Source organism: Bacillus rossius, chromosome 2, assembly GCF_032445375.1.
Source record: "Bacillus rossius redtenbacheri isolate Brsri chromosome 2, Brsri_v3, whole genome shotgun sequence".
Lineage (NCBI taxonomy): Eukaryota > Metazoa > Arthropoda > Insecta > Phasmatodea > Bacillidae > Bacillus > Bacillus rossius.
Genome location: NC_086331.1, coordinates 45,620,834 through 45,637,183, shown reverse-complemented (window position 1 = coordinate 45,637,183; position 16,350 = coordinate 45,620,834). Strand labels below are relative to the sequence as shown.

The following is a 16,350-nucleotide window of genomic DNA, read 5'->3' as shown; positions in this document are numbered from 1 at the left end:
GTTTGCACGTGCTCCCAACCCGCACTTAAGGGGTCGTGCTGTCTATCCTTCTGCCCCTGTTGGCTCTCGCCCTTTTCCCTCTGCTACTCTTCCTGGACGTTCTCCCGCCGTCCATGCGTCCGGTCCGTCCTCTTCTGACTCCCGTCGGGTCGCTCCATCTCAACAGCCGCACGCCCCGCCCGCGGACGAACGCTTGGCGCGGTCGCGCCGGCCGCCTCTTATTGTCTGTCGTGGTGGCTTACCACCAACTGCCATCAAGGAAATGTCTGCCTTGCGTGCCGAGTTTGGTGCCGATTTCGTTGCTGAGCACTACAACGATACATCTACCTTCCAGATGGCCAACAAAGCCGACCATGTCAAGATAACGGACCTCCTCCGGCAGAGCGGCATTCCTTATCATACGTGGACTTGCCCCGAAGATAGGAATGCACGTGTGGTCATTAAGAAGCTACATATTGAGATGCCGATGGATGATATCTCGGACTGTCTCCACGAGGCAGGCATTCGGCACTCCCGAGTTCTGCGCTTTGAGAAGTTGGGGTTGTATCGCGAACCATATCCGCTGTTCCTGGTCATCTTGGAAGGCACCGACCAACTTCAGGAAGTGCTGAAATTGTTCCACCTCGGCCACTGGCGGTGAAGATAGAATTGTTTCTGGGTGGTGGCCAGCTGGTCCAATGTTACCATTGCCAGTCCTTGGGTCATACGTCCCACAACTGTAACGAGCCTGTTCAGTGTGTGCATTGTGCAGGAGGCCACACAGCGAAGGAATGCCCTCGGCCTCTGACTGAGAAGCCCAACTGTTGTCTCTGCGGTGGTGACCACCCAGCCAATTATGCCCCAAGCGTCATGAATTGACTCAGGAAAGGCCCGCAATCAGCAGGCCCAGGCAGTAAGGGCTCCTGCGCAGATTTCTGCTCCCGCTTGGCGTGACCCAACACGCTCCTTTGCTGCGGCCGCTGATGGTCTCCCCCGGTCTTCCGAACTCTGGGGTCCTGCAGCATCTGACTCGACTGAAGACGTGCCGATTATGGAATCACTACGGGAGCTTTTCGCCTTCTTCCGTCAGCTGGACCTTTGTGCGTGGCTCGGTCGTCTCCGACATCTGCTGGCTTCTTTTTAAGCGGCGCGCTCTCTCGCGGACAAATGCGACGTGGTCCGCATGGCCCTGTCCTCGCTGTTCTATGGGTGCGGCGATGCTCCTCCATCGTCCAATGATGTTGCCACTCACCATGCCTGACAACCTCCTGTTGTGGAATGCCTGTTCGCTGGCCTGTCGCCGCGAAGAATTCTCGCTTTTTGCAGGACACCTATCGCCCTCTGGTCGCTGGAGTCACCGAGACCTGGTTCACGCCCCGGATCTCCTTCTCCCTATGCTATGTCATCCACCGTGCTGACCGCTTGGATGCGATGCGCGGCGGTGTCGCGCTTTTCGTTCGCCGGGATGTGCGCCATTATCGACGTGTACTGCCTCAAGTCTTGCCTTTTGAGGCCGTTGCTGTTCGCATCACTGGCATGGCGCGTCCTTTCACGTTTGTGGCGGCCTACCTCCCGCCTCATAGGCTGTTTCCTTCTGCGGGCATCTCGCTGCTGGCTCAATTGGATGCAGCTGTCATTATCGCTGGTGATTTCAGCAGCCGACATACCCACTGGCACTGTGCCACCACGGACTATCGGGGGCGGGGACTACTTCATGTCGCTACGGCTGATGGTCTCCGTATACTCGCTCCGCCGTCTGCCACTTATGTGCCCGCGCATCGCGACCAGCGACCTTCCATGCTGGACTTGTTCTTGACCACGCCTGGCATTGCTCTATATGCCGTTCACACTCACTTCGGCCTTGCCTTTGACCACCTGCCTGTAGTGGCCGAGCTCCAGGCTACGCTTGACCTCTCGGATGCCACTCTCCATTGGGACTTCCACCGTGCCGACTGGCCTTTGTACAGGCATTCTTTGGACGGGCAGCTCAATCTTGCCACTTCGCCTCGCTGTCCAGGTGCTCTCAGCTGCCGTCTTCCATGCTGCATACCTGGCCATTCCTAAATGTTGGCCATGGAATGCTGGGATGCCTTTCCCGCGCGCCATCAAAGACCTGATTCGCCACTGGGATCGTGCTCGCTCCCGCTGGCAGTTGTTACGCACAGAGGCCGGACTGGATGATTACCGCAGGGCCCGCCATGCTACCAACTGGGTGGTCTCTCAATGGCAGGCGGCTGTCCTACTTGCACGCCTCCGCTCGCTGTCCATCTCGTCGGGCTCGGTGTGGCGCCACGTCCGCAGCTTGCGAGCCCGCCCTCGGAGCATTCCCCCCTTGCACGATGCCACAGCAGTCCTTGAGGATCCCCAAGACAAGGCCGAAGCTCTCGCCACACGGTTCGAGGCTACGTTCCACTCTGTCATCTCTCATGTTGGTGCCGTGGGGGCCGAGCTGGGTACCACACATTTTTCGCCTGAAGCTGACTCGTACCTACCATACAGCTATCTGACTACACCCAAGGAAGTGGCCCGTGCGATTGACAAGCTATCCATCCACAAGTCACCTGGTGTGGACCGGATTCCGGCACGCCTCATTCGCTCTTTTTCGCGTAAGGCTGTGATTTTCCTTACAAACATAATTAATGGCATGCTCCTTCAGTCGTACTTCCCGTCGGCCTGGAAGTTGGCCATCGTTGTGCTAGTGCCCAAGCCTGGCGGCCGCCGCATCTGTTGACGTCCTACCGGCCCATCTCCTTTATCAACATCTTGGCCAAAGTGTCGGAACGTATCATCTTGGGTCGCCTCGTCCTTGCTGCCGATATCTTGGAACTCCTGCCCGACCACCAGTTCGGTTTTCGCCGTCGCCACTCTGCCATCCATGCCATCGCGGCCCTTATTGACAAAGTGACGGAGGGGTTTTGCTTGCACCAGCACTCCTCGCTCATTTCCCTCGATTTGTCTGGGGCGTTCGATTCTGTACATCATGATGGTCTTCTCTGCAAGCTTCGGTCGCGCCAATTTCCCGAATGCCTCTTGTCGCTGCTATGTAGTTTCCTTCGTGGACACCGATTCCAGGTTCGAGTGGCCGACGCCCTCTCCCGGCCGCTGTCTGTTGCCGCTGGCGTGCCACAGGGCCTGCTCCTTAGCCCATTGCTGTTTACCCTCCACGTGGCCGATCTCCCATGTCTGCCGGGCGCCACGGTGTACCAGTATGCTGACGACACTGCTGTCCACCTGGTCGGGGAGAATGCTCTGGCGCTTCAGGCCCGTACGCAGTGCTGTCTTCGTTCTTTCAGCACATACTTTCAGCTGTGGGGCGTATTGCCCAACGCAGCAAAGACCTCTGTCATGTTCCTGAACAAACGTCGCTGGCGTCCCCCTGCACCGCCGACTCTGCTGGGCCACCCACTGGCATGGCAGCCGCGCATCAAGTACCTGGGAGTTTACTTGGACTCCACGCTGTTGTGGACACATCATCTTGCCACCATGGCCGCCAAGGCCCGTTCTGCTCTCCGTTCGGTGCGCCCTCTCCTTGTGCCCGCTTGCCCACTGGACCAAGATACCCGTCTCCGGCTGTTAGCATCGCTCATCCTGCCCATCTTGATGTACGGCGCCGTCATCTGGGCGTACGTGCCGGAGTACTGTAAGCGGCCCGTTTACTCCGGCTACAACCACGGACTCCGCACCGTCCTCGGCTGGCCGCTACATACTGCAGTCCGCCTTCTCTACCGACTGGGGAATGTGCCCTCCCCGCAGGAGCGGGTTAGACTGCTTGCTGCCTCTTTCTTCCGGAAGATCCGCCGGCATACCAACCCGGTGATTGCGGCCATCGGCGATTATGACATCGTGGCACCACGTGCTCATAGCCGCATTCGTGATTTTCTGCTGCAAGATCCTACCTGACCTTAGTGAAGAACCAAGGCCTGTCCTTCCCACATTGACATGACTTTGGCTGCTCCCTTCTAACGTGAAGATTCTTTCCCCTCGTGGCTTCTTGCTGACCGCCCTACCTGTTCATCAGCACCGGTTCTTCTTTTGCCCCGTGCCACTTTCTTTCTTTTGTTAGCGAAATGTCATTTTGTTTAGTTTTGCTGCCCCTCCACCATGGCTGCGGGCTGGGTTTTCCAATTTTTCCCAGCATCTTATACCTTTGCTGGTAATATCTTATTTTCATTCTTTGCTTTATTTCCCCCGCTCGTAGCAGTGTTTACGAAAGAGCTCCAAGTGCTGGAGCGTTTGAACCCAACTGTTGGTGGTGGGATCGTGTAATTTACAGGAGTGAGTATCTTGCTTAATAGGTGATACTTGACTTGTCAAATCTTAAAAAAAAAACCGACACCGCTCGCCGGCCTACACCGTCAATCGCCGCGGAGTTGCTGCCGCCCAAGGACCGACAAGACATCGACTGGGTGAGACCTCTCGGAGTTGTTACCCAGGACATAGACAGTTCATGTGGAAGCGTCGCTGGATTAAGCATAAAATCTTTCAAGGGTTTGTGCGCCACTGTGCTGCATTTGCAGTTAGGGTGGTTGATTAGGTGCTTTAAGAGAGATGTTTTTTACTGTACGTATTCTCAAACTAGAATTTGTCGGAGTCATTTTAAATTTGTATATTTTTAGTGTGTTGTTGTACCCAGTAATCATGTCATTTTCAGGGAGTAGTTGGATTCAAGACATTTCCAAAACGACACTATTGCAACTACTGACAGACCTAAAGGTAGTAGACGTTAATCTGGACGAAGTCACGTTAGACGAATTAAGACATATAGCGCGTAAGTGTTACGCCACTGAACGCACTGACAATGTGACCGACGTGAATCCGATTGATGTTAAAACATGTCTTAAATAAAATTATAGGACAACTGCCCGAATTGAAACGTTGTGATCCCACAGACATAATAATATTTTTGAGTAAGGTGGAGGATATTACTGCCTCGAATATTATACCACAGAGCACTTTGTGTGGGTTATTGGTGTGCCAAGTCCCATTGGAATTACGTGAAATTTTTTTGAAAGGACAAGAAAGTAATTGTAATTGGGAGGAAATAAAACAGATGTTGATACATTTTGGCACCAACACTAAAATTAGGGAAAATCTGTATAATCATTTTCTATGTATAAAGCAACGTCATAATGAGTCAGGCCTAGCCTACGTCACAGATATTTGCCGATATGTTAAGATTCTAGGTAATCCTTACGCAGAAAGAGAGTTAGTAGATATGATTATAGATAACCGAAGTACTGACTTGAAAATGTATTGTTTAGTGGGGAAACCAGTGAAGTTAGCTGATTTACAATCCGAAATTATTTCGGCAGAAACTAGAGTGCATGTGGACTTCGAATGTAAGCAACAGCATGAATCGCCCCAAGTAAACAGACACCAGGGACTCCGCTGCTTTCGCTGCGGGAAAGAAGTGCATATAAAGCGAGGTTGTACAGGAGTGAACAAATAAGAAGAGTGTGAACAGGGTACAGATTTTGACGTAACTTTTACTCGGACGTGACTAGTGGACATTTTTTTTTTTAATGGTACAATTTTGTGTTATCAACATGAGCGTTATCGATTATGACTAGTATTTGTTCGTATATTGTCTTTCCTTGCTATGTATTGTGACCGTAAAGTATCAGAGATGTGCTGTGTAACTTGTCTGGCCAACTTGTTATGTTGTATGTCGCTGCCTCTACGGGTGCTCCATCTAAAGGGGGGGGGGGAGGGGGAGAATTTTTTACAATGTGTACCTGCGTACACTTGCAAAGTATTGTACCCCTGACTTTTAACGGCATACCACCCGCACAACAGTGAGCTGGCCAGGCTTCCCCCGAATAGACGAGACTATTCTTCTTCCAGCTTGTCAGGGAAGCTGGCGAGTATAAAAGGGCATGCGCCAATTCTATCGATGAGCAGAACAACTGGGACATCAAGCGAGCAGGCGGCTACGCTGCTCCGACACCGCTTGCCGGCCTACACCGTCAATCGCCAAGGAGTTGCTGCCGCCCGAGGACCGACAAGACATCGACTGGGTGAGACCTCTCCGAGTTGTAACCCAGGATAGAGACAGTTCATGTGGAAGCGTCGCTGGATTAAGAATAAAATCTTTCAGAACGAACATGAACTAAAAACGATAGTTCAGCCACAAGGGAAAAGAGGGTGTGCATTAGCAAACTCCATGAGGGCTGAGCGAGCGGAAGTATTGACACAATCACGACACTATCAGAATACTATTGCGACCAGATCGCGACACAGTATGGACTCTAACTCTACTGCCGGTAACGAAGAATGCTAGACACAAGAGACAGTGAGTAAAATAAAGAACTTATGCGTTACTACGGGAATGCGGAGAAAGCTTCACTTGGTACCAGGGGAAGAGTAACGAAAACCAACCTATAAACATTGACAGCGTTACACGACTAGTTGCGTGTATATAATCGTAACTTCTTGTATTAAATATCTGAATTTATGTTACGTGTAAAATTGAGTAATATTTAGATGAAGTATGTTCATTGTGACTTTTTATGTGGTATAGCCTAAGTAGTTTAAATTGACTGTGTTTCGATAGTTCGCGGTGACGAGCTCACGGCCCGCCACAATTAAGGGTATTGTTTTGTTTTGCTTTAATTGTTCTGGAATCGATCACTTAGCGTTAATTGGTACGTTTTGTGTTCTAGTGAGAACTTGCATCGGCGTTTCGTCTCCACGACAACCCGACTTGTTTAAATGTTATGTCAGTTTGAGAATCAATGCAATTCCTTTTGGTGTTATTAAGTTTGTCAATAAATTTTTATTGGATTGAATTTAACTTAGCAACTAATTTCAGAACCACCCGCAAACGTCCCTTTTCCTCCTTGTTAGGGTTTTACTATGTCCTTAGTAAAACCCGCAACAACATAAATTGAATTTTTTTTATCGATCAAGTACCAAACATAGGACTGAAATCTATCGAAGAAATCAGTAAATTAAAGTAATTTTTTCATGAATTAAGGAATGTTTCCCGAATTTATAGCAAAACTAGCCGTGCCCGCGACTTTGCCCACGTGGACTTTGTTGGGGGGTATTGTGACGTTCTGAGATAATAGGGTAGATGCACAGTTTTAGGTTATTATCAAAACACTCATAACCTATGGTATATTAAAGTACTTCTGCGTAAACTATATTTTTAGTTTTGTCTTCCAGCAGAAGTAGAAATTGATTTTCTCCCGAACCAGATCTCGACAGAGCAACATATAGTTGCCCGTGCGAAAAACACTCTTGGCGTAAATCTATTCCTTATGTACTTAAATGTTTGTCCCTGGGCCTTATTGTTACCACAAACGATACCTTCACCGGAAATAGAATTCGCTTAAAGTGAAAAGGCAAATCCGTTGGTATCATAGGTATGCGAGGTATCAGCACTGTATGCCCTACTGCTGGACCAGTCAATACTGTAGCACCAATCACGTTATCTAGAAGGAATTTTACTTGGAGTCTGGTTCCTTTGCATAAATTTGGTGGTTTAAGATTCCTTAGCAGCACAATTGGACAGCCAGTTTTAATTTGAGTGAATGTGAGGGAAGGCCACTCGGATTTAAAGAATTTAAAAATTCTTGTGGATAATGTACTGCATCTTCTTGATCCATTACTTTATCAATGGACCTGTAGTTCACTCTATCTCCTGGAAGTTTACCCAGTATCATGTTATTGATGTCAACGCTACTGTTTCTAGCTTCCAATATTGCCCTTTAACACATCCACTGGTAGTCTTTGTTTTCTATATGGACTACATCTGGGTACACTTTAGAGATTAGGTCTTCAATGCTAGTCATACATGCGCGTGCAATACTTAATACATATTTGGCTACAACACTAATACTTAAATTTTAAATATCGCGATATCTTGTGGATGAAACGTCCGAATTGAATAATTCAAAAAGTTCTAGAAAGGTGTTGAATTCGTCTTGAATACGCAGTAATGTATTTTGATAAGGATTAATACCATGGTACACATTAAAGAGTTTTTCAGCGACGGCATTTTAATTATTAAAAAAAATAAAAGAAAACACTAATTGTGAGATAACTACAATAGTTAGACATATGGTTACGCGATATATTTTGAAGACAATTATATGTTCTGCAAAGTGGTAGTACATTGTTTTGTTCTATAATTTTCGCAGCGCATGCCGTGTAAGGATTTTTTCGGGTCATTTTTTTACACCTTGGGTTACCTTATTGGACTTTAAGTAAGGATCTCTAATGTTATTGATAACAATTATTGATACAATTAATGATATTGATTATAATATAGCCTATAGCCTTCCTCGATAAATGTACTATCCAACACTGAAATAATTTTTTAAATCGGACCTGTGGTTCCTGAGAATAGTGCGTTCAAACAAACAAACTCTTCAGCTTTATAATATTAGTATAGATAATTACGAATTTAAAAGATGTGACTAAATTTTAAGATGGTAGGCCACAGTAATAATAAAATACTAATGCACTCTTGTGGGTAAAAATTAAACAAATATGCCAGCAGTGCACTCTAGCAGTTAAAAACAAAATAGCGGCCTCCAGCTGAAGAAAAAAAGATGTCGGACATGTCGTCGAACTAGCTATAATATATTGTATACACACACACACACACCTTGGCATTATTGGTGGAAGGTCAGTCTGCCGACGGCTTCCGTGAAGGAAAGATCCGTTGCCATTTTTAATCGAATGACCTTGCCGGGTTAGAACCAAGGACTCTGAGCTCCATGATGTATTTGGGTTTTTAAACAATATTTTGTTCAGATTTTAATTAATTTAATTTTTTTTTAATTTTTTCCTTTTTTTACAAATTTATTTATAACTTTTAAATTTTTTACTAATTTTTTGATTATATTTACAGATTTTAAATATGGCGTTCATAACGAAAATTGCAATTGTGATGTCATAATTTAAAATGTCGGAAAGTTCTAGAAAACTAAATTATGGAATTTTCTAGAAAACTAAATTGTGGAAAGTTCTAGAAAACAAAATTGTTGAAAGTTCTAGAAAGCAAAATTGCAGAACCAAAGATGGCGGATCCAAGATGGCCACGGGGTCAAGATCAAAGGTAATACGAGATGGCCGCCATGACATCTCATTCCAAGATGGCATTCGGCACCAAGTACCACAGCCTGAAGCCCTGAAGCAGAAGGAAATATTATATACTAGTTTTGTCTTTTTCATAGAAAGCAGTAATCATAGTTGTTTGGTTTAGCGCTAGAAAAATGTAGTTGTTTCAGGTGTTGCCATTGTAGTTTTAATAATTATAGGACTATGGTTTACCTTTGGATTTTCAAATGATCGACTAGTAGCATTTGGCCCGTCCTCTAGATGTTATTATGACATTTTTTAATTTTGAAACTAGAAAAGTTGACTATATAATTATGCAATTATAATTTGACACATGTAAAAATAATTTTTATAACCAAAGAAATAAAACATTAAACATTCTCGTTCCACTTGAAATTTGTGTTTTATTTTTTAAATCTGAAAATTTCATAAATGAGAAAAGAATTTAAAAAATGTCGATAATATCATAATCCTATAATATCTTTTTTTATATTTTTTCGATTGAGTAACCATCTTCTTTAAAATCTTTGTTGATTTTTTTAGTTAGTGGAAAATACTACAAAAATTTTGAACACAGAGAAAAAATTATGAAAAAGTGAACTAAGTGAAATCTTTCAGGAATTCACTCCTGGGAAACTGGAACATTAACATAGTCTTAACTTCAAATGATTGATTAATTTTTCTATTCGAAGAACTGTCCATGATTTTCTACTTTTGAACATATGTTATAGTTGTACCACAAAGCAAATAGTTACTTTCATTGTTACAAAAATAAGTTTGCCTACTAATACACATGTATGATAATTTTATTCGAAAATTAGAATTGAATAGTGTCACTAGAAACCATACGTTTTTACAAATACTTACTAATTTTCAAAACTAATTTTTGTTTCTATTTAATTTTACATTACTCAATTTGTATTATTTTATAACTTTTAATTGAGTTTGACTTAAGAAGTAGTATTTCCAATAAAATAATTTTTTGTGAACTTTTCATTGCAGAAATACTGTGATTTAATGTCAGTGGCTAAATGAAAAACATTTTAATTATAAAATTAGGATTTAAAACAATATTACAATAATTATTACAAATCAAAAAACCCAAAATGCAAAAAAAAATCCCCTCAGTCAAAAGTATACAAATGTTGACAGAGGTTGCAAGCGTTCGGAAAGCACTTATAACTTTAAAAAAAAAAAGTGTAAAATTTTCAAATGTGGTAGTTAACTTTCCATTTTATATGAATAAAAATGATTTAATTTTTTGAGTACTCATTATAGTCCTTCATGTCGTCTTCACACATTTGACTTAAAATAATATAAAATTACGATTTTGAACTGTTCATTTAGTGTTTTAGTTCTGATCTGTCTGTAAACGACGAGTCCATTAATATGAACCCACCCATAAGCATTTTGGTGTAGGTATAGCGCTTTTCATACTTAGATTGCAGTGTGCTATTAAATGGGCATTTACTTTCTCTTTCCAATGCGCGATTTCTGCCATTAGCGCTGTCCTTGTTTCGGTGTGTTCTGTTGCCAGATGCACGCCATAGCCATAGCAAAAGTTTCAGACAAAACTTTGTAATGTAATGAAATTTTTTTTAATGAATCGGCAAATTGTATTATGTAAGATAAAATTTGGGATAAAAATTGTCAAAATACATTTTCGTGGCGTATTTCATCAAGCGCTCTAATAACTTACATTTTTATTTCTAAGGATATATATTAAAAACGCCATCTTGGTTTCAAAAGTTTTTGTTAAATGTAGTTTATATAATTAAAATTTAAGAAGTAAGGCGCTTTTCAGCATTGCACATACTATCATAGAATGCTTTGTGAATGGCTGTTACAAAAAGTTTCTCCTGTAAAATAATAATTGGTGTTTAGCATTTAATAATTTTTTTCATTCAATATGACTCTTTCTGTAATAATATTGCCAGAAGACACTATTTTATGGTCTTAAAAAAATTAAGAAATTGTGAAATTAAAAATACATATTAAAACTTATTATTATAAACGATGATATATAAAACAAGACATAATTTAAACAACCCGGGTAGCATCAATCTGACAACAAAGTTCGCAATTTTATCTGTACTGCAATATAAGCGTGAAACACACTATAGGTTATGTATTTAACTGTTGGTTGCAAATGTTGTATGTTGGTTGGCTGGCCGTGTAGAATCAGATCAGAGCTTAAATACCAAAATACGTTTTCTCGTTGGAAAGCTTTGTGTAATGTAATTTTATTTTGCGTGAATCAAAAGAGAGAAGAACCGAAAAATTAAATATACAGAAACATTTTTTCATTCGAGTTATCTGAGAAAATGTATAATCAGTAACTATAACTACAAGAAGCACATTGCAAATACTTTTAACAAACAGAATTTTGAAACATTTATTTTAAGGAGGTTGCAACATACGGTTTTGCACAAGCTGTGTGGATTACTTCTACATCAAAATCATGCATCATGAGTGTCAATTACGGAGTAAAATAGTCTAACCAGCAGCAATTTATTGGCAAATTTATGTGAAATTATAGTTTCTTTTATTTAATTAAAGAAAATCAAGTAAAATGTTGTTTGAATTTTTACAACTTTTTTTTAACAGGCGGAAATTTATTGTACAATGGAAAATTTTAATTTTTTCCTTAGGAATTTACACTGGATCAGTGTACAAAGACTATGGCCTACTGAAGAATGGCTTTCCTGCTGAATCTGTGGTGAACGGCTCGGTGTTGGTTGTGAAGACGCACGAGTGGGGGCCTGGAGCGAGGCAGCTGTTCAGCAGGGCAGTTCTTCTGGTGAGGGAGCCAGGCCCGGCGATACAGGCCGAGTTCAACAGGCAGAGCGGAGGCCACATTGGATTCGCTTCACCGGATCGCTACCGTCGCAATAAAGGCAAATGTAAGCAATTATTTTAATTTTAAGTGTTATCTCTAAAAAAAAGTTTTTATTGTTTGCGCACACTGAGCCTTAAACGTTCGACTAACATGGCAATAGAATGTACTGATTTTTATGTAAGTAGTGAGATTTAGCGGGAGAGCGGATCATGCGGGAAACCACAAAGCCACAATAATGATTATGGTTTTTATATATTGAACTTTATACTTTCTCGCAAATGTCCGCCGCTTTCTGAGCGGTCTTACTTGGTGGTGGCCATTTCAAACTTTGAACAGGCATATGCTATATCGAATTTCATAATATGTATGCTAACCAAACTCTCAAATATTTACACCAGATATACTCAACATACATTAATATTTATGAGAAAGGAAATATGCTCTATATTTATTTTAATTGAAAATTTAAATATATAAGTCACTCGAATGACGCCAAGAGGATCCGTGTTATATTCCCGGCGGAATCTTAACCGTATTACTCAATTTAGGAAGTTAGGGATAGTTAATTCAGTAAGCAATAAACATAAGAAGTGTTCACAGTCATATGTTCATCAAATAACAAGGATTATTTTTTATCAGTTGTAAAATCATGTATAATATTAGCCACTGACATATGCAGCTGACTGCTTTTTGTGTTGTTTGACACCCCAATGTTTTACGAAATCCTTTATTTTCTTTCAAGTTAAATTTTGCAAATTTTTATTTATCTTGAATAAAACTGTAGATTTTATTTAGATATAACACAAACAAACACTGTTTTTTAAATGCTTTAAATCTTTTTTTCAAAGCCTGCGAGTACAAAAATGTTGTCTGTTTATCCGTTTAGAGCGTCAGGAAATATATAAAGATATTTTCCTCTTATTTTAAACAACAATTGTGTAAAATTTCATCGAAAAGAATTTCTATTTAAAACCATCGTAGGGGGGTTGGGGGGTGGATTTTAATAATCTCACTTCTTACGTAGACTATTTTTCTCTTGTTTTGAAGGGCAAAAGTTAAAAACTTCGCCAATCTCGGAATATAACTCTAGATTTATATTTTAAAAAAACCAAGGGACACACTACTTTATACATGATGTCCCAGAACTTAACTTCAAGCCTAAAACATTTCATAGGCTAGTAAATTACGTTTCTGAATCAAAAAACCAATATACAAAATGTGTCGTAGTTTTCGAGATATAAGCATTTTTCGAAAGGTTTTGAATGACCACTATGACACAAATTATTATTCACTGTAATAAAACATATCCAAGAATTAAACAAATAATTTCACAAATAATAACAATTTAAAATAAAACCAAACACGGTATAATTGAGGTAAAAATATTTCGTAGACATTTGCTGCAGAAATGTTTTAATTAGGTGAATCAGATTAGCCATACTGTAGAAATACTTTGCTAACGTTGCAAGTTTTTGAAAAAAATGGCTAATCAAAGCCAATAACTTGATAAGTTTGCAAAGTAATTTTTTTACAGTGTGAATAGTCAAAGTTAATGGATTAATTGTTGCCGCATAAGGCTTGCTAACAATTTATTTCCCCGCAACAGTATAGCATTTTTGATTTTATTTGGAATTATTTTCAATTGTAGGTGTAATTATGATTGCGTGGCAAAACTTTTCTGTCACAGTACCTAGTAATTTTACTAAGGATGGAAACTAAAAAAGCCTACAGCTTGAAAACTACGACTTTATTTGGATTGTGTTTTTTTATTATTCAGAACTGACATTAACTGGCCTGCCAACTATTCTCGGCTTGAAGTTGAGCTATTGGACATTCTGAATGTTCAGTTCGTATATTTTTCTCCCGTAAAAGAACGCTGCGTGTGTGTTGCAGACTGGCAGCACTTCGTGAGCGAGAAGCTGGCCACATGGAAGCACACGAACCTGGACTGGCTGCACAACTTCACGGGGCCGCTGCACGTCGTGCTCTACGAGGAGCTCGTACGCGACTTGAAGAGGCAGCTCGAAGCGTTGCTAGAGTTCCTTGGCGCGCCGGCGCCCGACAAGGCGCTGGCCTGTGCCCTGGAGCGTCACGAGGGCGTCTACCGCCGCAAGCGCCGCGCCATGCCGTTCGACGCCTACACGCCCGCCATGAGGACCATGCTGGGCAAGGAGCGGCGGGCGGTGTACGACGCCGTTAGGGTCACCCTGGAAGCTGGAACCACGCAATAGTGCCAACTCATCGGCACAATCACTATAGATGTGTTCTCGAAGCAATGTGTGGTCGTTTGCAGTAATGCACGACAGCCCGCGCCAGGAAAATTCTCAATCTGAGTCTTTGAACATCAGCTGGCTCTGAACTTGAGATATCGCTCATCTGGTGGTTCTTAACTCTTTGTCCTTAATGTTTTACAGCAGTGTTCTCTGACTTTAGAACATAAATGGCCCTGACGATTTTGTATCAATTTAAAAATTACACTTTTGAATAACACAAAAATTCCATATATATATAAACACACACACACATATACATGTATATATATAGTTTTATTTGCGAGATAAAGCATCTTAAATATAGGGAAGTAATTTTTAAAATAGTTTTATAAAATTATGTCCTCTTTTGCACTTTCATTACCAATGGATGTTCATCATTTATTTATATATAAATATATATATATATATATATATATATATATATATATATATATATATATAGTTTATTTTGCGAGATAAAGCATCTTAAAGATAGGAAAGCAATTTTTAAAATAGTTTGATAAAATTATGTCCTCTTTTGCACTTTCATTAGAAATGGATGGTCATCATTTTAAACTATTTATTTCCTCTTTTATTAAAATCATATACCAGAAAAATTATTATAAATTTTTAAATTTTTAAAAGAAATTAAAAACAACATAACATTTATCTTTATTGCCGCGGCTTAATAACCGCATTTCTTGAACATTTGTATTAAAAGTCTCTTAAACTGTTTAAACCCAAATTACGGAACAAATTTTACTATTAAAACTGCCAGAACTTTAAATGAAGTAGTATTGTATTAAATATTATTTAAAATGTGCTAAGTAAACTACGAATTTTCGTCAAAGAATTTGAAGAAGTGTCTTCGAGACTTATTTAACCACAGATGGCATAACTACCTACCTGTATAACTGAGTACCATTTATTCTGTCAGTAAATCGTTTATTACAGTTTATATAAGAGGCCGGAACAATTTTGCAGAAGACAAATCCTTCAACTTTTGTCGTTATTTTTGCCAGTCAGGTTGGTGTATGTATGCAAAATATTAAAATATGCGAGTTTTGTGAGATAAAAAAAAACTTTAATATTTTAAGTATCCTAAATTTATTCCATAAATTGCCAGTATAACCCAGAGATTTTACGGGTATTATAGTTCAGTTATTTTGGACCCAAGACCCTATTAACCAAACGTGATACGTATCTCACTTTTAACCGGTTTATTGGGACAGCGTACGTTTAAATAATTTTTAAGCTAATTACACAGTGTCTCCGAAATACTAAACTTACTTTCTGCACACTAAGATTAGACGTGCATCTCACAAGATAGCAATGCCAAACTACCTCAAAACTAATAACAATAATAGTTGGCCGATATTTTTAGGAGAATTGCAGCCTACCTTTTGCATGATTAATGACTGATAAAATTTTAAATTTTTTAAACATTCCCAAGGATGTTTACAGTATTTACGGTCTAATTTTGTCAAATTATAAACCCTTCTTAACTCTTTGAAGGACAAACATGCAATTTACCAATATAATAAAACATTTATTTATTATTGAGACATTATAAACTGAAATAATACAAAAAAATTTATTTACACACATTTAGTTATTAATTTGTTCGTTATCAGGTGGTATGAATACTATACCACTATGCAAGTATGTGTCAATAATAGAAATAATTTAAAACCAGTTGCCATTACTATAATTATAACATATATCCATTTCTTATATTTTACTTGATGCGTAAAACTCCTGGAAACACTTTTTGTTTTTACTGAGACACAAAGGAACCTTACACACAGAACACATCCACATTGTACGAACTTGTTTGTTTTTGTTGCTGCACTTAGCACAGCGTCTGGCTGTGGATCGTTCAGGCTGATGTGCTGAACCCTGCAAGCGTACATCTGCACTAACATGTGGTTTGTGTTTTCTGACTTGAATTTGGGCTCTTGGTGAACGCACTATTGACTTTTTAGCTAGTGTCCCTGCTACCAAACTGGTCAACACGTTTCTTCGAAATGTTTTAGCACTCATTTTCTCCTGATCCTGAAGTTCTTTCCAGATTTTGAAACTGTTCACAACACATACATCAAGAAGATGGAAAAAAATTCTGTGCCACCACTTTTTGCTTCGTCTGTCGATTGCATACGACTTCATAAACTGATCAAATGTATCGACGTTGTTCAAATGCAAATTGTATTC

General features: G+C 40.7%; 2 protein-coding genes across 2 annotated transcripts in view; one reads left to right on the top strand and one right to left on the bottom strand.

Annotated features, from left to right (window-relative positions):
• LOC134529262 (WSCD family member AAEL009094) overlaps positions 1 to 14,461 on the top strand; it is a 489,539-nt gene extending 475,078 nt beyond the window's left edge. The window contains exons 4-5 of the mRNA XM_063363161.1: positions 11,700 to 11,951; positions 13,781 to 14,461. Of these exons, the coding sequence (XP_063219231.1) occupies positions 11,700 to 11,951; positions 13,781 to 14,118 (590 nt within the window). The 3' untranslated portion in view covers positions 14,119 to 14,461. The remainder of the gene's footprint in view (positions 1 to 11,699; positions 11,952 to 13,780) is intronic.
• Positions 11,430 to 16,350, bottom strand: part of LOC134529260 (uncharacterized) — a 141,044-nt gene continuing 136,123 nt past the window's right edge. Inside the window, exons 5-6 of the transcript XR_010074515.1 lie at positions 13,831 to 14,101; positions 11,430 to 11,928 (exon numbers count right to left, since the gene is read on the bottom strand). The gene's annotated coding sequence lies outside the window, so the exon portion shown is untranslated. The remainder of the gene's footprint in view (positions 11,929 to 13,830; positions 14,102 to 16,350) is intronic.